The sequence below is a fragment of the Meriones unguiculatus genome, chromosome 20 (assembly GCF_030254825.1).
Source record: "Meriones unguiculatus strain TT.TT164.6M chromosome 20, Bangor_MerUng_6.1, whole genome shotgun sequence".
NCBI lineage: Eukaryota > Metazoa > Chordata > Mammalia > Rodentia > Muridae > Meriones > Meriones unguiculatus.
In genome coordinates this window covers 72,416,302-72,441,309 of record NC_083367.1, presented here as the reverse complement: position 1 = coordinate 72,441,309, position 25,008 = coordinate 72,416,302, and the positions used below count along the sequence as shown (strand labels likewise).

General features: G+C 38.9%; 1 protein-coding gene across 6 annotated transcripts in view; it reads left to right on the top strand.

Moving 5' to 3' along the window:
- The window catches only part of Stxbp5 (syntaxin binding protein 5), a 143,618-nt gene extending 126,659 nt beyond the window's left edge, over nt 1-16,959 (top strand). For all 6 annotated transcript variants that reach the window (XM_060373214.1, XM_021658045.2, XM_021658044.2 and 3 more), the window contains 6 exons: nt 3,489-3,728; nt 4,499-4,868; nt 5,232-5,397; nt 6,989-7,100; nt 11,657-11,877; nt 13,621-16,959. In XM_060373214.1, coding sequence (XP_060229197.1) covers nt 3,489-3,728; nt 4,499-4,868; nt 5,232-5,397; nt 6,989-7,100; nt 11,657-11,877; nt 13,621-13,662 — 1,151 coding nt within the window. In that variant the 3' untranslated portion in view covers nt 13,663-16,959. The remainder of the gene's footprint in view (nt 1-3,488; nt 3,729-4,498; nt 4,869-5,231; nt 5,398-6,988; nt 7,101-11,656; nt 11,878-13,620) is intronic.
- The last annotated feature ends 8,049 nt before the right edge of the window (nt 16,960-25,008 follow it).

Genomic DNA, 25,008 nt, shown 5'->3' with positions numbered 1-25,008 from the left:
TAAATGGCATCATGGCGGGAAAGTGTGTCAGAGGGACAAGGAGACGTGGCAGCTAGGCCAGACATGACAGAGACAGAGGCAGGCTTGCTCTTTTCCTTGCCGTTCTTGTGTCAGCTAGACCAGGATTCCTTGAGAACTGCACACATCCTCTGTGGGGGTACTACAATGCCTGCTAACCTCCTACTGGAGCCTTCAGTGTGTGTCAACAGCAGCACTGCCATTCTGGGGACTGAGCTTCGAGCACAGGAATCTTTGGATGACACACTCAAATCTGCTGCACATCATAGCAGTCACATTTTCCTCCATGTTATTACCTGTAACAGAAGTATAGACTTTCAAGAAAAAGACAGATGTGTTTGGAAACTGCAGTTAGATATAGCCCTCACGGTTGTCATTTCTAGTAAGTTTAGAGGTTAGCTACTATCAAAAATATGTTACATAAAATTATTAGGGAAATATTTTCAATTTATGAATCTAAATTTGTTTTTTACAGGAAGCAATTTAAATTTGTATTTTACAGGAAGCTCATGGAAGGGTAGGGTTTGAGTAACACCTTTTATATTACTAAAATACACCTTAGGAAGATTTATTGCATTTTTATTGACATTTATTGTTAAAAACATTGAAAGCCATGAGTTCAGAAATAAAGTCTACTGGGTGTTATTTTTAAAAGTTTCTGAAAATGTTAGTATATTCTAATGGCACTGTTGAACAAAGTGGCTTAATATTATAGATTCATCTACAGTAAGTGTCAATTGAATAAACTTTATAAGTGCAGCTCTAGAAAATTCTACAGAACATCAAAAGGATACAATGCTTGCACTACAATCATCTTAGAGCAAGAAGTAAGACAGGTCGAAAATAACTGGCAACAACTAGGAGAGCACAAAGCTCAACTGCGCCAAGACCAGAGGACTACTGTGGCCTAGGCACCCTGTGAACTGACTGAGGTGGCAAGTGCTGCTTGGATGCAAGGACCAGAGATCACAAAGTTATTTACAGGTTATGTTTGCAAACCTGTTTCCATTTAGATTCCATGGTAAACTGAAGAAGAATAACATCAGGAGACAAAGCCATGGAGTTAAGGTCTGAATAGCAGCTTCTGAACAGTCTTAGTAAGACTAAGCATGATTAAATAGACAAGTAGAAGGTACTGAGGGATTTGTAATTTGTAATAACTCATAGCAATTGAGTTATAATTATGCTATATAAAATTGGGTTGTATTAGCAATGAGAAAGTGAAGGTGGGATCATCATGTAGGTAAATGGAGATGAGGACCGGAATTTAGAATAATGGAACTAGATTGGTGACAGAAAGAAAATAACACTGAGACAGAACTTTTAATACCCAGTTCTTGGGTATTAAAAGTGTGGAATCATGACTGTAGATTGTTCCCTAAGATAGATTGTTCCCAAATGCCCTGATGTCCATAAAATTTAATGCTTTGTTAATGATATGATTTCTCAGAACACAAAGCAGAAAGCATGTCTAGGAAGCATTTGGAAATGCAGTTCCTAGAGAAACAGGCAAAGGTTTGGGATGGGATTGAACACAAAATGCTAATGGAAGAAAATTAGTATAATTTTAATTTAGCTATATCAGGCTTTGGAAATGGCTCAGTGATTAAGAGCAACAGAGGAACCATGTTCAATTCCCAGCACCCACACTGCAGCTCACAACTGCCCATAACAGTTCCAGGAGTTTGAGAGCATCACACAGACACACCTGCAGGCAAAACATAATGCACATACATTTATTTATTTATTTATTTATGTATGTATGTATGTATGTATGTATGTATGTATTTTCTTTTTTATTAGTTACATTTTATTAACTCTGTATCCCGCTCCCTCGTTTCTTCCCAAACCCTCCCTCCCTTCCTCATCTCCTCCCTGCCCCTTTCCAAGTCCACTGATTGGGGAAGACCTCCTCCCCATTCATCTGACCGTTTTATCAGGTATCTTCAGGACTGGCTGCAAAATCTTCCTCTGTGGCCTTACAGGACTGCTCCTCCCTTGGGGGATGAGGAGGTTAAAGAGCCTGCCATTGAATTCCTTTCAGAAATAGTCCCTGTTCCCCTTACTATGGGAAACCAATTGGTTACTGAGCTACCATGGGCTTCATCTGTGAAGAGGTTCTAGGTTATATCCATACATGGTCCTTGGTGGAGTGTCAGTCTCAGAAAAGACCCCTGTGCCCAGATATATTTGGTCCTTGTGGAGCTCCTATCCTTTCCACATCATACTAACTCCCCTTCTTTCATATGATTCCCTGCACTCTGCCGAAGGTTTGGTCATGAGTCTTTGTATCTGCTTTGATACACTACTAGGTAGAGTCTTTCAGGGGCCCTCTGCGGTAAGCTCCGGTCCTGTTATTTTTCTCCTATGTCCAATGCACCTCCCATTTGTCTTTCTAAGTGAGGATTGATCATCTTACCCTAGGTCCTCTTTCTTGTTTATCTTCTTTAGGTGTATAGATTTCATTATGTTTTTCATATCTTATAGGACTATATGAGTGAGTATATACTATGTGTGTCTTTCTCCATCTGGGATACCTCACTCAAAATGATCTTTTCTAGATCTCACCATTTGCCTGCAAATTTCATGATTTCCTCCTTTTTGATTGCTGAGTAGTATTCCATTGTGTAAAAATACCACAATTTCTGTATCCATTCCTCCATTGAGGGACATCTGGGTTATTTCCAGATTCTGGCTGTTACAAATAAAGCTGCTACAAACATGGTTGAGCAAATGTCCTTGTGTACTTGAGCAAATTTTGGGTATATGCCTAGGAGTGGGATAGCTGGATCTTGAGGAAGCACTATTCCTAATTGTCTGAGAAAGTGACAGATTGACTTTCAAAGTGGTTGTACAAGTTTACATTCCCACCAGCAATGGAGGAGGGCTCCCCTTTCTCCACAACCCCAGCCCCATGCACATACATTTTAAAATAAAGTAACTATATCATTACAGACAAACTTGAGTAGAGAAACATGCCTGGCGCTAAGATACCAGTTGCACATTTTGAAGCCAAATTTCTTAGAAGAACGTCTGTAGTCAAGGGAAATGGGAGCTACCTTTTCCATTGGTTTTTATGGTGTTCATGCGAACAGACTGGGAAACAAGTGGTTCACTCTTCAAGCACTGCTCTATGCAGTTTGTACATGAAAGACTTGAAATGATGTTTGGTTTTTAATTTTATCTAATTGTGAATTACGATGCCGAGGATGTAGCAGCTCCACAAGAACAGTGAATGCCAACACCAGAGATCACACAATCAGGGTTTCTTCGGGAGGTACCATGCTCACTTCTGAAAACTGTTTATGTGCATTTTACATTTAAGCAATAAGGAAATTTTGTTAATAGAAACATAAATTATTTTCTTTTTACCTAAAGGGCATTGAAAGCTTCATTTGTCATTATTGTAACAACAACAAAAGTGTGATGCTTTATAAACTAAAGCAACCCCACATTTTAAATCATTTCAGATGTAAAAGATAATTCCTTCAGCAGATCACGGAGTTCAAGTGTAACCAGCATTGACAAAGAGTCCCGAGAAGCGATCTCTGCTCTCCACTTCTGCGAAACATTTACCCGGAAAGCAGACCCTTCCCCATCCCCATGTCTGTGGGTGGGAACTACGCTGGGGACAGTGTTCGTCATCGCACTGAATCTTCCCCCTGGGCCTGAGCAAAGGCTCCTGCAGCCAGTGATTGTGTCTCCAAGTGGTATGTATGTCCTGGGGCTCCATGCAGATGTGTGTCCCATGGGGGACATCCTCTGGCTTACCTAGAAGCTCTAGCTTTTCATTTACTGATACAAGCATTAGAAAGATAAATGGTATTAGTGACCGTTTTATGTTTTAAGAAATAAATATTCTAGGGCCATAGATAAGGCTCAGCAAGTAAAATAATCTTTCACTCAAGCCTACTGACCTGAGTTCAATCCCTACAACTCACATGAATAGCTCGGAGCAGGTGGCTTACAGCTATAGCCCCAGCGCTCCCATGTCAGGATAAGAGTTAAGACAGGAAACTGGCCCAGAGCTCTCAGGCTCCCAGCCTGGACTGCACCACACAGGAAGGAGGAGGCCTGCCTCAGAAACAAGGGACAGACCCAAGTCCCAGAGTTGCCCCACACTTCCACAGGTTCCTGTGTAACACAAATTAATTTTAATTAAAATAAATTGTCTAGTTCTACATTTAAAGAAAACAACATTCATTTATTATTCTGTAGGTCAGATATGTGTGTGCAAAATTCATTATTTAATTTTACGTTATTAGCATTTGACATTTGTTTGGAGCATGTAGTGATGATGTATTTTTCCACACATCTAAATAACATGGCTTGAGTTTTGGATTTTATCAGTGACCTGCTACAATTACAAATAGTACACTGTGTAGTCAACATATTTTTGTGTTTAGTGTCAGAGTTGGAATAATCATATTTACTCTGAATTGAAAAAAATGGAAGTGTATACTAAACTTCTACATTCTAGGTACTATATTGAGGTTAAAAGGTGCAATCTTGAGAATGGCATTTCTGGATGCCACGGGCTGCTTATTGCCACCTGCCTATGAACCCTGGAAAGAACACAACATCCCTGAAGAAAAAGACGAAAAGGAGAAGTTGAAAAAGCGGCGACCTGTCTCAGTCTCCCCCTCCTCTTCTCAGGAAATTAGTGAAAACCAGTATGCAGTGATATGTTCTGAAAAGCAAGCAAAAGTAATCTCACTGCCAACCCAGAACTGCGCATATAAGCAGAATATTACTGAGACGTCCTTCGTGCTCCGTGGAGACATTGTAGCACTGAGTAACAGTGTCTGCCTGGCGTGCTTCTGTGCCAATGGCCATATTATGACGTTTAGGTAAGAGTCAGGTCATTTTTAATATATACAGCATTTGTCACATTATAAAATTCAGCTTGGAGAAAACGCTCATAGTCTTATATACTGAGAATTTGTTTTCATTCTTGTAATAGGAAAGAAGGATATGAGCAGTACAGATCATATTTTTCCTCCTTTGTCTATATAAACTAAACAACTGAATAGCCCCAGACATTCCATTTTTCTCTTTTCTTTTTCTTTCATCAATTTTCTAATCTAGCATTCAGATTAGTAGTTTTCAGTGTCATGTCTTCATACATAGTGTCATTGTATATTATACCTGTCCTATAGCATCTGTAAATAACTTGTTGCTTATTACTAACAAATTGTGTATTTTCCCTCAAGTTTGCCAAGCTTGAGACCTTTATTGGATGTGTACTATCTGCCCCTTACCAACATGCGGATAGCCAGAACATTCTGCTTTGCCAACAATGGACAAGCCTTATACCTTGTTTCACCTACGGAAATCCAGAGACTCACCTACAGTCAAGAGACATGTGAAAATCTTCAGGTGAGCGACAGAGTATTAGAATTTCTGTAGCATTTAAAGATCCACTGAGGGTATCACGTCTGTTCCCTTTTCTCATGGGGATGCACATATGAGCCATTGTGGGAAAGTACAGCCCCTTTTTGCTTTGTTTATATTATATCATATTATTATTCTATACTGGGTCATATAGAGTGGCTTTCATCTACAAATATAATATTCTTGGGGCATAGCCCCCTCACCCCTTTGTCTTTCATCTGCCTGCTCCCTGATGACTCTTCACTGCACCCTACACAATTTTATTCTACTCTCATGTCATCGATACATGCATAATTTTATGGATCACCATAAACCTAGAACCCACAAATGAGAAAAAGCACATAATTTTGTCTTTTTTAAGACTTACTTAATCTGCTTAATACAGCTATCAACAATAGATCATCAATCTACATTTTATCCCCCAAACTGTAAAATTCCTAAAAGGAAATGAATGGAAAAACTCTTGAGTTAGGCAAAGGTTTCTTAGCTCCAGCCCCAAAGCCTTTTTGTTGTAAGAACACAAACTTGTGATTTCTGAGTCTAAACTTCTAAAGAGAGTCACGTAAGAAATTAAGACATGCTATAACTATATTAAAACTTTGGTAAAGCATTTTGTTATCAAGCTTTGTGGTAAATAAAGGACTTCTTCCTCCCTGTCTGTGCCTTTTTATTTCCTTCTTGTCTCAGTGCCCTCACTGGGACTGCAAGCTCTAGTGAGTGGAAGTGAAAAGCGCAGACAGACAGCTTTGTTCCTTAGCAGAAGCGTTGCGGCCTTTTGTTTTCTCCATTTAGTGTCTGCGCTTAGGTCTGTCATGTGTTGAGTGTGCTCCTTCTACTGCTAGCCCCTCCCTAATGGTGACCATTCCTCTCTCCACCTTGCTCTTACCTTTTCTTCTGTCTGAAGACTGCTAACAGTTCAGGGCAGACTTGACAGTGTAAAAGCCACTCTTTCCTCTTTCTACCATGCATGTCAAATCCCACAAGTCAGAGTGATGTCTATGGAAATTACATGCTTATGAGGAAGGAAGTTGATGCGTCTAAATGGCAGCTTTTCTGATTTCAGTCAAGATGATAGTTCTGAAACTGAACAATGGCTACTGTTATACTAAACACCCTGGCCTAGTGGTAGAGAATGTTCTTTCTGTTTGAGAAGGTGACCCGGTTCTCAGGAAAATTATAAATTCTTCTTCAATTAGATTGAAATGTTTTCTTGAAAATCAAATACTCACTGAGAAAGATCATGTGTTCCACGCCAGCCTGGGATATATACCAAGACAGTCTCAAAGACAAAAGTTACATCTCCTCACCCTCTAAGCAGTCATACTGTCTTGGCTGTAAGTCAAACAAATAATGTAGTGGGAGGAGAAAACATCAAATTCCTCAGTAAATCTGTGCTGAGAAACCCACCCTCAAAGTTAGTCATTGCACCCTGACCTGACCACTTGGAGTGTGCTTGTTGACTATCGGTGAGTCTCAAGGGAATTGGTGGCCATTACAGCATTTCCAGTGCTGATCTTGTTAATTAAACTTGTGTCTCCCTGGAGTTTTAACAGTGTAATGTGTTTTGATTTTAAAGGAGATGCTCGGTGAGCTCTTCACCCCTGTGGAGACGCCAGAAGCTCCAAACAGAGGGTTCTTTAAAGGGTTATTCGGAGGCGGTGCCCAGTCTCTCGACAGAGAAGAGCTATGTAAGTCGGCTGAGTTAATTTGGTTAATCTTAGTTTCTTTAAGACAAAAATATTCAACCCATATAAAATTTCTGTCACATGTGTAAATTAGGCTTTTTCATATTCATTATAATAATTATATCCATGGTTTAACAAAAGGCATAAAATTACTTTCTTATTCTGTCCTCAATCGGGAAAATATTTTTCTCAGGCAGCCAAAACCAGCGTAACTTGAAATGGCTACCAGAGAGAAATCTACATAAAAGGAATAAAGTTTGGCTTTATTTGTTTGGGGTATTTTTCCCAGTCCTGGGAGTTGAACTCTAGTTTTACACATGCTGGACAAGCCCTCTCCTACCATATGCTGTAGCCTAGCAAGATTCCTGGTGGCTTAAGTTCCAGCCCTCAGTTACTGACTGTCTCCTGGAACTGAGTGAGGCAGGACAGTCAGCTGGAAGCATAGTTTATTGCCTCATAGCAGCTGGGAAGTAGAGAGTGAGGTGACCAAGGTCCTACCGTCCTTGTCAAGGGCAAAACAATCTGTAGCTAAGTTTTTACAAGTACTGGATAAATCAGTGTATGAAAATGTAAAATGAAATCTCTATCAGTTATTTTTTATATTAACTTTCTGCCACTGCTGTTATACCACACCACCAATCTATTGACCTAAAACAGCCCAGCTTATGAGGTTTCTAGATTTCCGTTCTGTAGGTTAGATATCAGTAGTTTAGCCCATGCTGCCTATATTTGGTTCTTTATGGGAGGCTCTGGGTAGGAATGCATTTCCCTGCCTTGTTCGGCTTCTGGGGGTGTCATCTCTCTCCCTTAGCTCCTGATCTCTTTGTCACTGTGTGAGGCAATGTCATGTCTTTCTGAATCTACATGTCTTCATGCCCGCTAAAGACACTTTGCTCCTAAGGAGTTCTGTGCTTTGATTGAGCTCACCTAGATGCTGCAAGATAACCAATCCAGGTCTAGGTCCTTAGCTTGTGAAGCCCCTTTTCTATCATAGGGTGACATATCTCTGCCTTCCAGAAATTGAAGTGCAGCCATCTTGATGAAGGGGACATTTTTTTAAGCCTGGAAATAGTTATTGACTTTTAGAAAAAGTTAATTTGAGAGTTAATTTCAGTAGAAAGGAGCTTGCCTACCACACACAAGGTCCTGATTGGATGAATGGGTAGATGGATGCATGCATGCATGACCTAGAAAGCAATATTAACAGAAATTCAAAACTTCCATTGGCAATATTAAAAATTATAACACTTTGTTGAGGGAAAAAAGGATTCCAATGGGTTCAAATACTGAGTTGATGGAATATATGGATTCTCCAAAACCTGATGTATATGTACGTGCCGTGTGAGAGACTTCTTCTGAGGAGATGGAACACACACCTGTCTGTTCATTCCAGAAAGGAAGCCCACATAGACCAAAGCAATGATGGTACCAGTGTCCAGCGTGGTCAATCAGTGTTAGTGGGTGTTACTAGGAAACAGGCCTATCAATGAGGGGTTTCTTACAGGAGTAAGGATAACCACAAAGCAGCTACATCATAGAAAAGTTCAACACAAGTGATGACTGAAGAGCTGCAACCGCAGAGCTCTTTGCATAGCTTGACTGCAGCTGGACAGTCCATGAGTCTCCCTCTCAACAGCTGATCCCTCTCTTCCACAGCAGATGTTTTTTCCCAGAAAGCTGGAGACGGGGCTTAGAGAATAGCCCAAACTCCCGCTTGCCTAGGCATGAAGTTTTGTTTACCTCCTGGGTCCCATGTGCCTCCCTCTAGGAGGGCTCTTCAACTCAAGGAAACTGCTGAATAAAAGTGTGTGTGTGTGTGTACCTACACATATGTACATACATACTTAATGGCTAGTAGTAAATTTATGTGAAGTTTAGAGGATCCCCACCACTTCTTTTCTCACACACACAACACAGTGTCATCACACAAGAAAAGGAAAAGATCAGATGGTAAAAGCAAACTTTTCTGTATTTACAGATAACAGAGTCTTGATTATAGAAAATCCTAAGAAAACCAACCAATAATAAATAAAGCTGATAAACAAGTGAGCAAGATCAAAGAATCTGAGATCAGTCTTTAAAAGTTACCTGTATTTCTATATGTCAACAATGAATAATCCAAAAATGAAATTTAGGTGACACTTTCCGTTATCTCAGCATCAAAACAAACAAACAAAATGACAACAACAACAAAAACCCCACTTAGATCTCAGTTTTGGTGGCCATGCTTGCTTCCTGAGAGAAGTGGGAAGTTCTTCTCCTTCTATTATATGGGTGCTCAGGGAAGTGATGATGTTAGCTCTTCTTTGAAGATCTGAAAGAGTTCTGCATTGTAAAATAACCCCACAAAAGCAGTGACAGACATTCTCACTAAAACTTGAGAATGTTAAAGAAATTAATAGGTAAACAGAACAACATCTCATGTTCTTGGACTTTATTTAAGGACTTTATTTATCCTGCTGAGATATCTGTGCTGCTCCTCAAGCCAATCTAAATAATCCCCCACCAGAATATAAACTATTTTTGCATAAAATAATAAATGTTTTCCAAAATTTACATGAAAATAAGGAAATGGAGATAACCCTTTCATATACAGAAAGTCTTAAAGTAGACGAAAAGGCCAAAGGACACACATTTACTACTGCAAGAGTTACTACAAAATTCTGGTCTATAAGACAATAGTCTGTGAGATGTTGGCATGGATGTAAGCAAGAGAATGTAATTGAGAGTCCAAAACTAGCCTATAGCATTTATAATCAATTGATTTTCTGCAAGTATGCCAAGAAAATCCAATGAGGAAATAATGGACCTTTCAACAAACAATGTTGACACAACTAGATATTCACATGGATAAAAACCAACAACATGAAAATTAACAAAAGAACCAGGGACTTCTACATGAGAGTTAAAGCACAAAGCTCTTGGAAGGAAGTGAAATAAATATGCCATTTCAGTTAGTGGTTGCCAGATAGTTCACCTAAGTTGTAAACAACCAAAGAATAAAGTTAATAGTAGTTCATCTACGTGAAAACTTTGTGTTTTAAAAAAAAGAGCAAAAAGAGAATATGACAGTTCAAATAATAGGACAAACTACATATATATATCATATCTGATACCTGACAAAGTCTGCATCCAGCAAATAAAAAAAGTCATAATTTTGTAATAAAAGAATAAATATCCTAATTTTAAATGAGCAGGAGGTTTTAATTTCTTAAATATTCTTGATCAGTAATCATCAGAAGATGTCTAACACCATTCATCATTCAGGAAATAATGTGTATCACAAGCCATAGTGAGGCTCCACATTATGTCCACTAGGCTAGCTGCCATCAGGACATATGAGCATCGGAGGAAGGTAGAGCAACTGCAGCTCACATCACTGGTGGAGATGAAAATGGTGTGTCCTCTTTAGAAAGCTGCCTTCTAGACCTCAGAAAGGTCAATATTGAATTATCAAGTGTCCCAAGCCTGTCCTAGTCTCTTTTTTTCCAGACATTTATGCCCAAGGTAACTGAAAATGTATGTTTACACAAACACATCCACAAATTTTCAAGGAAACATTATTTATAATAAGCCATAAAAATGAAGACTACCCAAATATCCATTGTTGAGTGAAAGCATAAGCAAAATGTGCTCTACCCTTAAAATGATACACCATGCAACCATAAGAAGCGGCAACCCCTGATGCTTGTTGCTACACAGATCAACTGGAAAATGTCTTCAGTGAGAGAAGTTAGCCAGGAACAGCTATGTGGGTCCATTAGCCGTGCAAAGCCATAGTCTGTGTGGCTGTGTTTATATGGAATATTTACAATGGACAGATATTTAGAGATAGAATAGACTAGTGACTGAGTAGAGCTGGGAAGAGGGAGAGTAGACGGTGGGGGTAACAGACCATGGGCTTCCGTGTGGGAGATGAAGGCATCTTCTTGGGTTGGATAGTGTGTGAGGCGTGCTAGGCCATATAACTGGAGACTGACCGCAGAGATCCAAGACTTGCTGTGATATGGATGTTAGATGATCAGGATCTGGATACTGAAAGGGGTGCAAACAAGATATTTTAAAGAAAAAGTATGATTTTATGTATTTGAAAAGTGAAAACTTTAATGGAGACAAAGAAAGCATGTCTGCAGATCTGGACTCCAAAATAGAAATGATATCTTTTATAAAGTGTGGAATAAGCACACAAAATCAAATCTGAAAATTTTAACTTACGTCTTTACACTTACAGTTAAGTGCTTAAAATTCATGAACTATAATGTTAGCAACCCCCAAAGCAGTTTTAGTTACAAAATCTGCATCAGTGTGCTTGCTTCTTTCAGCAATTGCTAGCTAGCCCTGTTTTCCCCAGATTCCTGCTTTATGATCTAGGGAAGAGTAGGGTGTTCAGTACAGTGCATTGCAGATTTGGAAACGCATCTAAGAATAATTTAAAACAACACTATAAATGTATGTCATAAACTTAATATTCTAATTGTATTGCTACATGATCCATAAATTGTATTTTAATGCTGCCACATGGTGGATTTTTTTTCCTCCAATTTATTAAAACTTTCCAGTTGGAGAGTCATCCTCAGGAAAGGCCTCGAGGAGTCTTGCACAGCACATCCCAGGTCCTGGTGGGATTGAAGGTGTGAAAGGAGCTGCATCCGGAGTTGTGGGTGAACTGGCCCGAGCCAGGTTGGCCCTGGATGAAAGAGGGCAGAAACTAAGTGATTTGGAAGAGAGGACTGCAGCCATGTTGTCCAGTGCAGACTCGTTTTCCAAACATGCTCATGAGGTATGCCTGGCACACAGTCACCCAAGGAACTAGATAAAGCAAATAGGAAAATAACTTCATTTTGTATATTCTGTCATTTCTACTATGTACTTTGTACAGTTGCAAGTTCTGATTTTGATCACAAGAGGGGCCATTACAAGAATATGGCAATAGTCCTTACCGCTCCTAAAGTCTTTACCTTTTAAAGGAGTGTGTCTGCCTTTAGAACCTTTGTCAGCAATGTAGAAGCTTTGCAGCTGTTTGTCAGTGGCCTCGGTAAGAATGCTAGCCTGCTGTAACTCCTCGGTCTGCAGCCACCTTGTCCTGAAAGAAATCAGTGTCCCCTGGCTCTTCCAGGTAGGATCAGTTGACAGGTTGAATCTGTGTGTCTGGGGAGGTAGTGGAACAGCTTTTGTGGTGAATTCATGGATCTCAGAAGCAGTTGCCGTAAGGTGTTGGGTTCCCTACGTGATGCTCACACAGCTGTGTTTTGCTGACTGATACAGGCTTTATTAAAAAGTAATTTGTGGGCTGCAGGGATGGCTCAGCAGACAAGAGTACTACTGGACCTGCATTTGGTTCCCAGCACCCACATGGCAGCTCAAAGCCACCCGTAGGTTCAGTTCCAGGAAATCTAATGCCCTTCTCTGGCTTTGCAACATAAGATGGTACATACACAAAACTGCAGGAGAAACAGTCATGTGTATAAAATAAAGAGGAATCCTTAAAAATACTTTTATGAGCTTAAACGCCTCCATGTAAAATACAAATGATTATTTTGCACGTGTGTAACTCCTCCCTGCTTTGGACTGGTGACTTCTAATTTTTGCTTCTTAGACTGCCGTTTGAGGGTGTTGCAGGGTCTTGCCCAGATGAACAGCATTACAGCTACTTTTACCTTTGACCATCCAGTCCCTATAATATGAGCATTCCTTTACTTCTTCAGCCATTAGCCATCTCTTCTTTGCTTGTGTTGTATGGGGGAGATAGTTTGACCTGGAAGACACTTGTCTAGAACACCTAAGGAAGTTGGGGGTGCCGCAGGTACCTCCAATGTAAGCAAATAGCCTTCAGTGTAGGGCAGGAGTTTTGTTGCCGCAATCCTGCACAACAAAAGCACTTTCACACTATTTGCAAAATCCAAAGATAGGGAGCTCAGTTGCCTTTCCTTTCTACAATTGTTAAATATGGTTGAGAGTCTAGAAAGAACTACATTAAGGCTGCACTTGTGGACTCTTGAATTCAGATTGCCAGGACCAAAACCCAGATTCACAAGTCTTTGAACCTTGAGTAAAACCTAGAATTCGTGGGTTTTTACTTATAAAATGAGAAAAGAATCACACCCCAAGAATTGTACAGATCAGAGAAGGTGAGTCATTTGTTGTCTAGCACAGCAGGGGCTCAGTAAATATGAGATAGCAGTAGATTTTCCAGCCTTTCTTTCCCTAATTCCTGAAAGCATTACTTTTAGTTCTAGTTAGAGACATGGCAATGACCTTGTTTTAAGTTATTTGCTAAGTCACCTATGTTACCCATCAAATAGTAGTTATAATACATATCAGAAATTGAGCACTTCCTAGGATAATTGTTTATAAACATAGCCATTGTCTAAATAAAACAATTCATGGTACTTTAAATAATCAAAGCAAACACAACATAGTATCAGTCCAGAATGCTTCAGAATGGTATGCTTTATGAGCACCAGTTAGAAATAGTTTTTGTGAATTTTAAAAACAGATTTTTCTTTATTTTTTTCTTTTATAGATGATGCTGAAATACAAAGATAAAAAGTGGTACCAGTTCTGACAACCAGAATCCAATAAGTCTGACTTTGACCAGAAGGAAAAGAAAATTTCCTTGTTGATGCCATTGATGTATTTGGGAAAGATAACATAAAAGGGATGCACAGTGCTGAAAACTTCTTTCCCAGCACAATCATGCACTGTTTTACCTCAGTCAAATGGCTTTAACTGAGAAGAATTCACATGCGTGCAAACTGGAGCAGATGGTGTAGCTGGCTATGAGTTGACAAACGGAGAAGTGAGCAGGGTCACACTGACAGATGAACACACAAAGGACGTTGAGAAGTGCTGGAGGGCACTCCCTTGGATCATCCCTGTATTAAACTTTCAGATGCCAAAAGATTTTGTGCCGTTGTATCTGCCATGAGTGTTTAATCCGATGTGGGGAGAGGCCATAAATCAGCAGTTATAAGTCCTAACTGGTCACAGCTGTGTCTGGATTGCATTATGAACAGCTGTCTGGACTCGCCCTCTCTCAAGTAGACTGGTCATCAGTGTCATTGGTGAAAGAGCAACAAACTGTCCCCTTATCTTTAGACTCTGCTGAATGGTGGGCTTTACGTAATCAAAACGTACACATAGCTCGTGTATGGGATCCTGTTCTGTTCTTGTTAATCATATAATTGTGTTCAGTTCTTATTTTTTCAAAAGCAAAACAAGGTGATACATCACTTTTCATCGAAAAGTGTAACGCATGACTGAATCGCTCATCTTCTGAGTTTCCATGTAGTGGCCATGCGGTGTGGAAAGTAAGAAAACCTCCATTGTGGTGAGGAGAATTCTTCAATATCTTTCGTCCTCGTTCACATCAACTCAGCTAAGGGTAGACTTGACCAAAACTGTTACTGGTTAAATTTGTAGAAAAGTTAAAATTGGCTAAGTTTTTAATTTTGCTTGAATTTTTATAAAATGTTTAACCAAATGTACCCTTGCATTATTTAATTAAAATTGCTAAAGCAACAGTGTTTTATCATTTCAGTAAAGTGCTCAGCTCCCTTTAAAACGCTCCTTTGTTGCTAACAGTGTCAGTACACTCAGGTGATGAACCCATTTAATCTTAGTGCACATGCCGCCGCATGGGAAACTGCAAGTGTCTCTTGTGTAAGTACTCAGGAGTCCAGTCTGACGACCTACAAAACACCCCCTATAGAAACACATCACACCTGTACGTGTCCTATGAAATACTAAAAGCAAAAAGAAAGGAAAGTATGTTCACTTTAGTAACTAAGTTCTTTCCGTAATAAAGAGTGATGGGCGTTAAGTGGCGGAGGACACTGAATGATTGGTTCTTGCAGTAGCAGGACAGCACAGAAAGAAAGCAGTCTGTAAGGCAGAGCCAGGGCCTGCAGCTGTGAAAGCCACAAAGGAAGAAGGGAAGGGAAGGGAACAGGAACTTTACATATTGTCTTGTATGAAAGTCTGTACTGAGTCCTCACGAATAAGCAGAGCACAATTTGGGAAGCGTGGTTGTTTTTTATTCCATGTGATGAGTAAAGTTCTGTGTAAGATATCTTCACTTTTCAGTCAGTCACTGACCTGTTTCTCTTTCATTAATAAATCTTTTGTTTACATTTTATAACGTGCACTACTGGATATAAAAGTTTACATCAAAGTTTAAATAGCATTGAGTAAGGGTTAAATATCTGTGATAAAGAGAATTGATCAAGGTAAAAATGTTTTTAAACTATAATCGTTTTTAAAAGTTTCTGAATCTGTAGAAAGTGAAAAACACATTTCTGTTTCATGTCTGTGCTCTGAACATTTGGCAACTTACAAATTGCTTAATTTGCATTATATATTGTTCATTAAACCCATGTTCCATGATACTTCATTGGAAGGATTGGGTTCTTTTTTAGAGGTATAGTTTTATGAGTATCAGTAGTCATAAAGAGTTTGAAAAAGTCAAAAAGTACTAAGTAACCTGATGCGCTGCCTGACTGTGTGGAGCCTCAGCTGTTTAGTTTGTCGTATTGTTTGCACATCGAGTTCCCTTCCACAGTCATTTTAACTGCTGTATATAAGATGACTCAAAGTTGTAATTACTTATGATAGAGAAGTAGATGCGTTTACCAGAGCTGCATTTCGTAAGAACATCGTAATTTATTATTTTAAACGCTTTGTTTTTTCAAATTAGCCTACACATTGTGCACAAGCTAAGTGGTTAAGACTAGAAAGTCCAAAGTATTTTTTGAATAAGAAAATGAGCTTCCCAGAGCTGTGCTTGATTTCTTAAAGGTGACCAACCCAGATGTTGGTTGGAGTCTGAGATGGCCTGCCTACCCCCAACCCACTCCTGTCTTTTTGATGCAAAAAGCAGTAGTCACCAGCAAGCCAAAGTCTCAGGAACTGTGACAATAACAGCAGCAGAAAGGTCAAACTAGAAAATATCAGAAAATGAAAATCTGTGTGTGTCTATGTGTCTATTCTCTACCCTCATTTGTCTTTGATTCTGAAATTCATGTTTCCTCAATTAACTTTATTAATGGGAAGAGATTTTTCTGTATATACCACATACCCAATTCATTTCCCAAACTAAAATCAGTCCCTGTTTGCTTAGAATGTTGTTATTTGAAGTATTGTATTTTGTCAAAATCTTTCTGTTTAAAATATGGCATTACCTTAACACTCATTCACATTTCAGCTATACTATTTCAAAAATTGGTTATAGATTAAAAAAAAAATTGTTCCTGATTTGAGGTTTATGGAAAAATACTGCTATGTACATCTGTCATTCATTGCAAGTATACTGCAGTTTCATCAAGAACATTACGTTGATAATTTGCTTAGGACTTTGTGTTGGTTCTTCTGAATTTAGTTCAGATAGATATTTGAGTGTTTGAAACAAGCCTGTAAGTATACATATGTTTAGAGTGAGGGAGATTCTGGAAGACAGGTAAGGAAGGAAGCCGTTCCAAGTTTTATCCTAAGTTCTGTATTCAGATCATCTGTGCTTTGCTCAAGGCATTTTGCATGTGACATTAGTAAAGCTATCTCCAAAGGTTTTTTTGTTTTTGTTTTGTGGCAAAGATTTATTTTAACTTGGGGGATTTTATTTATTTGTTTCTGCAAAATAAAGAGCACTGAACTTTAAACTTGAATTTTTCTGCACTTTTTTAGGTAATGACTTTTTATTGTCATTTATTTAATCTGCACTTTTTGGTTTAAATCAAGTGATATGTGTGTATAAAGCATACCAAAATCATGACTATGCTATGCTGCTAGCTGCACCTGAAACCAATCAGTTTTAAAACCTTTAATAGGGTTTTATATAGCTTTTAAATATTAAAAACAAATGAGATTATTTGCTGTATTTTTCGGTGTTCTTGGTCTTTGTTGCGGCACTTTCAGAGTTGTTTTAAAATCACACAGTAACATGTTATATTTATACACTGCTAGAAAATATACTTTTAGTTTTAGATGAATTTTTATAAATGGTCTCTTTAATTTTAAAAATGGTGAACTTGTTAAGTCAAAGTACTTAAAAAGTATGTATATTATCCATACAAAAAGTTATGTTTTACGCTTCTAATAAGAAATACTGGTATCTCATATCGAGATACAATTACGTTTTAAAAGGTCATGCATCATTGAAAAGTTGTCACACAATGACAAGATACAATTATATAGTTTTTAAAAAACCCTCTGCTGAATATTTTCAAATATTGGTTTTATTTTAAGGGGAACTATCCACAATAGTAATTTCTAGAAGTTTTTCCATAGCTTCAGCTTGCTGTTGGATGCTTATCTTAGCTATTGTTTTAAAAAATATATATATATATTGAAAATGGTTTTCCAGATATTTTCTTCTACCTTTTTAAAAAATAAATTTCCAAAAATGGAAACAGAGTTTATGTATTTTTGTCAATGAAGGTTTTCTTTTTATTTTGTAGTTTATAGAATTTGTTCCTTATCAGTTTGATATTTAATCAATACTCCCAGGCTTTTTAAGCTATATTTACTCCTATGTAGCCAGTGTCCCTTCTGGTTTTCTGTTTTGCCTTTTCTTTTCGGTGTTTGTTCTGCCTTGAGATGGATGCCCAAGTGTGCTTCTGATTTGGAAATGAATGTGCAGCTCTGAGCCTGTCGGATGCTCCTCCTGACCTGCTCATGGAGTGCTGTGGCAACCCTCTGCCTTGAATGCTGTGAGGGTTCAGTGGACATAAAGCAGTTGTCATAAAGGAAAGGGGCAAAACTGTAGCTGAGATTTTCTGAGGAAGTAAATCATTTAGTAACATCCCAATTCTGGCTCTGAAATTACTAGCCAAGTTCATTTATGAATTTAGTGGCATTTCCAGAGCTGCTTAAGGTGTTCCTCAGAAGAAATGTTAATGTACTTCTGCCAGTGTTTTTCAGTGAGGCACATAGTTTAAAATAAAATTTTATCATCTATAAAATGTAAATAAATAGTGTCAATTCATTGTAGGTCACTTGACTCAGGTGTAGGCTAATTGTTTTATGTGAGTTTCAGGTTTTGACATTTTTTAATACTATTTGTATTTTGTTATCTAAACTTTGCTCCAGTTGAAGAGTGTACTGAACTTCAAACAAACTATCAGTGGGAAGTAATGCAAAGATAAGAAATAGTGGCTTGGTTTCTTTTACCTTTCTTTTTTCTTTTTTTGTAAATAGTAATGTGATAATTTAGGTGTGCTCAACATGGGAGCTAGAATCAGGGCTGGGGAATACTTCTAGTTACACCTTTGGCTCATTAGAAATGTGTTTCAAAAAAAATTATAAAAGAGACAGATTTAGTTCCTAGTATTGTCTGCACTAAGGGCAAGCATGCTTGATCCACAGTGCTAGCCTGTGTGTCCACACCATTCGCACTGTCCAGCTCCTGCATTTCCTCTTTCTGTTTGCTCGGTCCAGTAACTGTCTCCAAGACAATTACTGGAGTATGCTTTCGGAGTACATTTTTTAATTATCTGTGAACTATTTTGTTTTTTAAGACGTACTATTGAAACACTAAAAATGTTTTCAAACTTTGTAGTTATTTTGCATTTCTGTAACATATCAGGAAAAAACTGTCATCACAGCAAAAGGTTCAAAATTAGGTAATGAAATATTTTTGTAAATAAATACCATAAGTTGGTATTTTAAGAATGTATTACAAGTTAATGTTTCTGGAAAATGTTCATATATATGTATATGAATGTCTCTGCTGAAGGGCTCTGATTGGGCGAAATAAAATAATCTCTACTGAAACAAAAAAAAAAAAAGAAAGCCCTTTTTTGGAAATTTGTGTTAATATTTTTCTGAATTGTAAAAATAACATTAGTTGAAGAAAATAAACCAAAGAGAGAGAGAGAGATTGTCACATTTTCAAAGATAGGCTAATAGATCTTGAGACCCACAGACACTGAAGTAGGATTCCTGTTGAAAGTCTCCTGGGCAGCCACATGGCAGGTGGGTGGGCTGGAATGGAGACAACAGCTAGATCTAGACGCACACAAATAACCCAGGAGTCTGACTAAAATACCAACCCTGAGTCAGTAAGTATATACAAGCAGGGGTCTGAGTTGACATCCTGACAAACACCTCCCTGACAAACACTGTTGGTCTGTGGAGCATCCTTTGGATAGTGCAGTTAATGCATATTTCCATAGTTAGCATTTGCTAATTGATTTGTCAGTATCGGTGTGTAACTACTTGTACCAAGAATGATCATCGAATCAATGGATCTAAAATAAAGTCTCTCAGGGAATGAATGATGAGGTCATTCTCATCCTTGTTTCTGGTAGAGTTCTGCCTCTTAAGATGATAACACAACTGTTCCACATGGGGGCAGTCACGCCTTGAACAGAAGTTCTTACAGTGCTATTTACAGGGGACAGTTGCTTTTGTGGTAGATTCTTTTTATCTGAAAACTTATGCAACAACACATCATTTTATGTTACTACACAGTAATATGGATCATTTCACATTGATCTGACTGCTTATCAGAAGTTTTAGTACTTTTATACTTGAGTAAAAATTTGAAAACAAGATTTCCTTTTGACTCTGGCCATGTCTTCTTAGGGTAACTATTTGAGTGTGTCCTGTGTAAGTGGTGCAGTGTCACTCAGTACTCTGGGTAGAAATACACTCATTATTCTGACTGTTTCTAGGAGTCTAGAGGAAGGTTCAAATTTTCTTCCATTTAAAGATAATGCTGTTTGCATTTTCGGTTTGCAGTTTCTGTATCAAAAGCTGATTTCATAGAAGCTGATAAAATGTATGCTGTTTAGAAGAGTTACATTAGAGTTCTCTGAGTTCTTTTCAAACTTTCTGTATTTTTCTTATCCTTTCTGGCCTAATCACACCTAAAAAGACAAAATTAAGGCAGGAAATACATTTTATAAGTAAAAATGAAGTTTCGGACAGAAAAAGAATATTAACAAAGAAGTGTGAAGACTTTGCTTAACAGGAAGCTGGAGTTCTGAGTTAATATTGTTTATATCTTCTTTCAAATATAAGACCCCCTGAATTCTGTCTGTGCTGACTTCCCACCTCACTCTGCTCCTTTATGTCTGTCATCCCCGGCTGCCACGCCCCTCACCCCAACTCACAAATGCTTTACAATTCAGTGAATTGGTTTTAAGAAAACACTTCTTTGCTTATTTAGTAGAATATACTACAAATTCCCTTTCAAGGGAACTTATTCTTAAATAATGGATAAATTTGCAAGTATGTTTTTATGAACATAATGTGATCCCTATTGCTTGCAACATCCAGACACTCAAAATCTACAGCAATAAACCAATTAAACCTACACTGGGTTGGACTAATGTCACAAGCACTGGAGACACTCTGTACTGTGGAAAAAGCACTGTGCCACTGCCGGCAGACCTCATCTGAGCTTCCTCCCTAGGAGGCAGCCAAATCATGTCCGAGTGTTCCAAATACAAGATTCCGAGAAATACCAGTATTGAATACTACACTACAAGAGTACTCTTCTAAAGGTGTAGTCTCCACGATTCTCTAACCATGACGTGACTATAGGTGCTGTTAGGTTAAGGCATTATGCTCAAACCTGAGCATGATGGTTTAATGGAAAAGCAACTAAGTGCAGACTGCTGGACCACTGACCCTGGCCCTCATCAGAGTTTCTGTACAGGAAGCATGGGGACAGGGGGGCAGGCATGAGAATTCCTATTTTTTAGAAGTTTCTAGGTGGGTTAGTATGCTACTCCAGACCACATGGCGGATCCTGACCTGGAGCCATGCTATAGAAATAGTTTCATCTATTACAGATAATCAATATAACATCTGAACCAATACAACAGATATATGAATGAAAGCAATTGGCACACCTCATCATACATACACTATATAAAATCCTAACAACTTGTAAAATATTCCCAACGTGGGGACAGACTGTCCTCCCCTTCAAGCACTCGCCATTTCCCTGACCAGGGCTTTAACATCTGAACCATTTGCCAGAAGAAGACACAACTCATGTGTGTTTCCATGCAGTGGAACTGATAATATGGCCCTAAATGCTACACCATGAACCACACCTGAAAGTGTACAGATCAATTCTGTTTAAATTTGAATAGTTGGATTTTTGGTGCATTTTGTATAGATTCTTTTAAATGCATTCTATAAAAATTCTTAATTTTTTATAGAGTTTAAACTTAATATATATGTTATAACCTTACTAAAGATCTTTATATTTTCCTGATAACTAAAACTCAAAATACAATTTTTGGCTAATGGGCAAATGAATTTGCCTAGGCTTTCATTAGTTAACAGTGGGGACCTATGTGTGTGCAAATGCCAAGCCCATCAACCTGCTTGTGCAAACCCGGATTTTATTCTAAGCTTGTCACTTATACTAAGGACCCTGCAAGTCCCAACCTCCACTGGTCTGAGCATAGTTTCATTAACTGTAAAACTTCTATCCAAGGACTGGCTTTACTTACTTCACATGGGACCCTCTAAAGATCATTAGAGGAACAGAATTTAAATATTGGACATTATATTTTCAAAGTGAATGTGTTGTGCATGTGTGTGTATGTGTGTGCATTCATGTGTGTGTGTGTGTGTGTGTGTGTGTTTGTGTATGATGTTTATGAGATGCCCACTGAGGCCAGATGAGGGCGTTAGATCCCCTGGAGCTTTAGTTACAGTTATGAGCCATGTGACATGGATGCTGGGACCCAAATTCTTCAGAGCAGGAAGCACTGTCAACTACTGAGCCTTTTCTCCAGCACCCAGGCCTTACCTTAAAAGCAATAATTCTTTAGAAGCTCTATGAAAGAAATTAAGTTCTGAACTCGGAGGAGTGAGTAGCAGTGTATCAGGATCATCAAATCAGTATTAGTCCAGCCGTGGTCATACGGCCACGGTCAGGTCATACAGTCACGGTCATACAGCCACAGTCAGAATCAAAACCATCGATTCTATTCAAGGATTCAGGATAGAGGTGTAACCAACACAAACCACAATTCATACTAACAAAAAGGTGCTCATCACTGACATCCTGATCTTCAGAATGTTTAAATGAGAAAGGGCATCTAAAATAAGGTACAGGCTCTCTGTAAATCTTATGTGTTACAGGTTTTGCTGTGTGTCCCAGGCTAGCCTCTAATGCCTGCACCTCTGTGTCCACATCATGAGTGCTGGGATGGGACAAAAGGCATTTTCCACACACTTCTAGCTTAATGGAGTCTTTTTTAAATTGAATTCTTAGAAGTTGCTAAAAAGAGTCTAATCCACATCTTCCAAATTGGTCTCACTGCCCTTTTCCTTTTGAATGTTGGTCACCAAATACCCCTGAAGACTTCCAAGTGCGGAGACCTCCAGCTTGCTCCTTTCCTTTCTCCCTAGACTACAGCTTCTGTATCTAAATTAGGAATAGTCCAAGCTCTCTCCAGAAGCTCGGGCAAGAGATTCTGCTGGGCTACCTCTGAGCGGCTGGACACTTGAGGGCACTTTCTCTCTCACTCCAATGAACCGGTGCCATCGTGGGGTGGAGTTTCCTCTGCCTTCAAAGGGGATCTTCAGCCTTCTCTTCTTCCTATTGGTTCCACCATTGAACCTCTTTATATGTAACCCACATGGGCCAGGAACTGGCTCAGACAAAGCCCTGTTCTGTTTCTCTACCCTGAGAGAAAACCCTCTATGTAGCTCTTATATAGTGCAGAATGTGTTTTTCTCTCTGTGAACATACAATCTGCCTGGACTTAGAACCATGCTTTTCTCTGCTTTTATGGAGTCCAAACACTGACTTTCCCCCTCTTCCACCTACCCCCACCCTTCCTCCTCTTTCTTCTCCTCCTCTTCTTGAATTTTTAAAGGCTCTTTGCTGTTTAAACTGACATTTCTCAAAAAGCACTTTTCCCTCAGAATGGTCATCTGAATCTTGAACTCTAAAAATCCCTTTTGAAGTTCAATTACCAGCTTTTGTTGTTGGCTTACTTGTTTTGGGTCCTTGAGACACAATTGTGTCATGTAAAACAAGTTGGCCCAGAACTGTGGGTTCTCTCACTTCACCATCCTAAATGCTGGCATTTCAGAGGAGTGTGCCACCACACTGGACTCCGGCTATTTTTATTCCACTAATGATTATTGGCACTAAGATGTGACACTCTGTTTTTAAACTTGGAGATGAAGACATGAACTAGATCAAGACCCTTCCTGAAACTTGCACACAATGATGGTGGCATTCTTTTTTAATGTCCTCTTCTTCAGTGATAACACTAAATCCAGGGCAAAAAGGAAGACCTAGCTGCCAGCACAAGAAAACAAGGGCATTTGTTTTTGAGGAAAGTGGGGAAATAAAGCATGGACTCTTACCCATGGTAGATGCTCGCTATGCACCTGTCTCCCTTCCTGCACACCTCCTTAGCCACCACTGTACACTCTGCTCAACAGTCATTCTCAGTCTCTTGCTTTCCTATGTAAAGCTTGATTCTACCTCTGCATCTTGAGTTAAAAGTTGCTACTTCTCATTGGTGCATATCTTCCCTTTCTAGAATATTCTCTTTCAGCTCCAGTTTAGCTGCTTTTCCCCTAAACACCCCACACTTCTCCTGTGACCTCCGATTAAGTTTGATTCTTTGACAATGTGACCCATTCGCAGTCATCCATATGCTGCTGTCCTTTGTGAACATTCCTTCCTGCCCTTGGAGCTCATGCAGTCAGTTTTCTGTTCTTTTTAGTCATACCTGGAACACTCTCTCTTTTACTAATTTTTTTTTTTACAGTCGTCAGGCTGCAAAGCCTTTTCTCCTTGAAAGCTTTCTATAGCCAGAGTGATTAAGTGTTCTCTCCTCTCTGCTACAACAAGCATTTCTTGCTACTGGTAATTGAGTCCTTATCTCAGTGTGGCCTAGCTTGTCCACATACAACTTGCTCTCTGAGCTCGGCAACAAAAGAGACTGTTGTCTGTCCTTGTCACACCAGCACCTATCTACCAAAATGCCTGTCACATAGAAAGTGTTCATTAGTATTTGTTGATAAAGTGTCATAATTCAAGAGTTCTTCTTCATGTTTGTTTACACTAAGAAGTTGTCACAATATCTGTGTGAACAAAAAGCTTTATATATTTCATATTTTATTATCTATATTTCAGCCACAAATGTTTAGTAGCTGCAGATATTTTGCCTGGAATTTCTCAATAAATATAAAATTATGTTTTATTTTAAACTTACCATTTGAAGGCTGTCGTACTTCTGATGATTCTAAAGCCTGAAATTTTTATTTTCTTTAATTTTAATAATAGTTCTCACTTGCTATATATGTGTATGCATTTTTAATTAACTCCCTTTTGAGGCCTTTGTGGGTGCTACTGCATAGAACCATGTGGCCCCACGTGGCTATTATGGACTCTGCCTCAGCCATGAAGACCCTTGACATCAATCCAGAGCAGACACCAAGTCTTCTTTGGAATCTAGAAGATGATAGAGCCAAGACTCACCTTATGGTGGCAGAGGACATGTAGAAGCCTGCTGACAAGTTGCTTTAGCAACCTTCCTCTGAAATGATTTGCAGACATTTGAGGAATCTAGCATAATGCTGCCTTTAGGTTGAGTTCAGGGCAACAGATGCAGTAAGTAAGATGTGTAGACAGCTGCAGTGGTGCTTAAAGTAGCCTATGTCAAAGAATGGCAGGAAAGGACAGGAATGAACACTAGAAGGCCAGTAAACTCTGTAGCCAACCTATTCAAAATATTATTTTTAAAAGAACACTCAGAGAAGTGCTTTAAGGTCACATATACAGTAAACCATATAGACATAAAGTGAAAGCCAGGAAAGAGATTGAAGATCTTGACGAAGTTCCATTGCGATGAACCGTGTGATCACAGAGGCTCACTGGAGCCTGAGGGTAAAACCTGGGTAAAGCCTTCCAGCAGCTTTTCCCCCG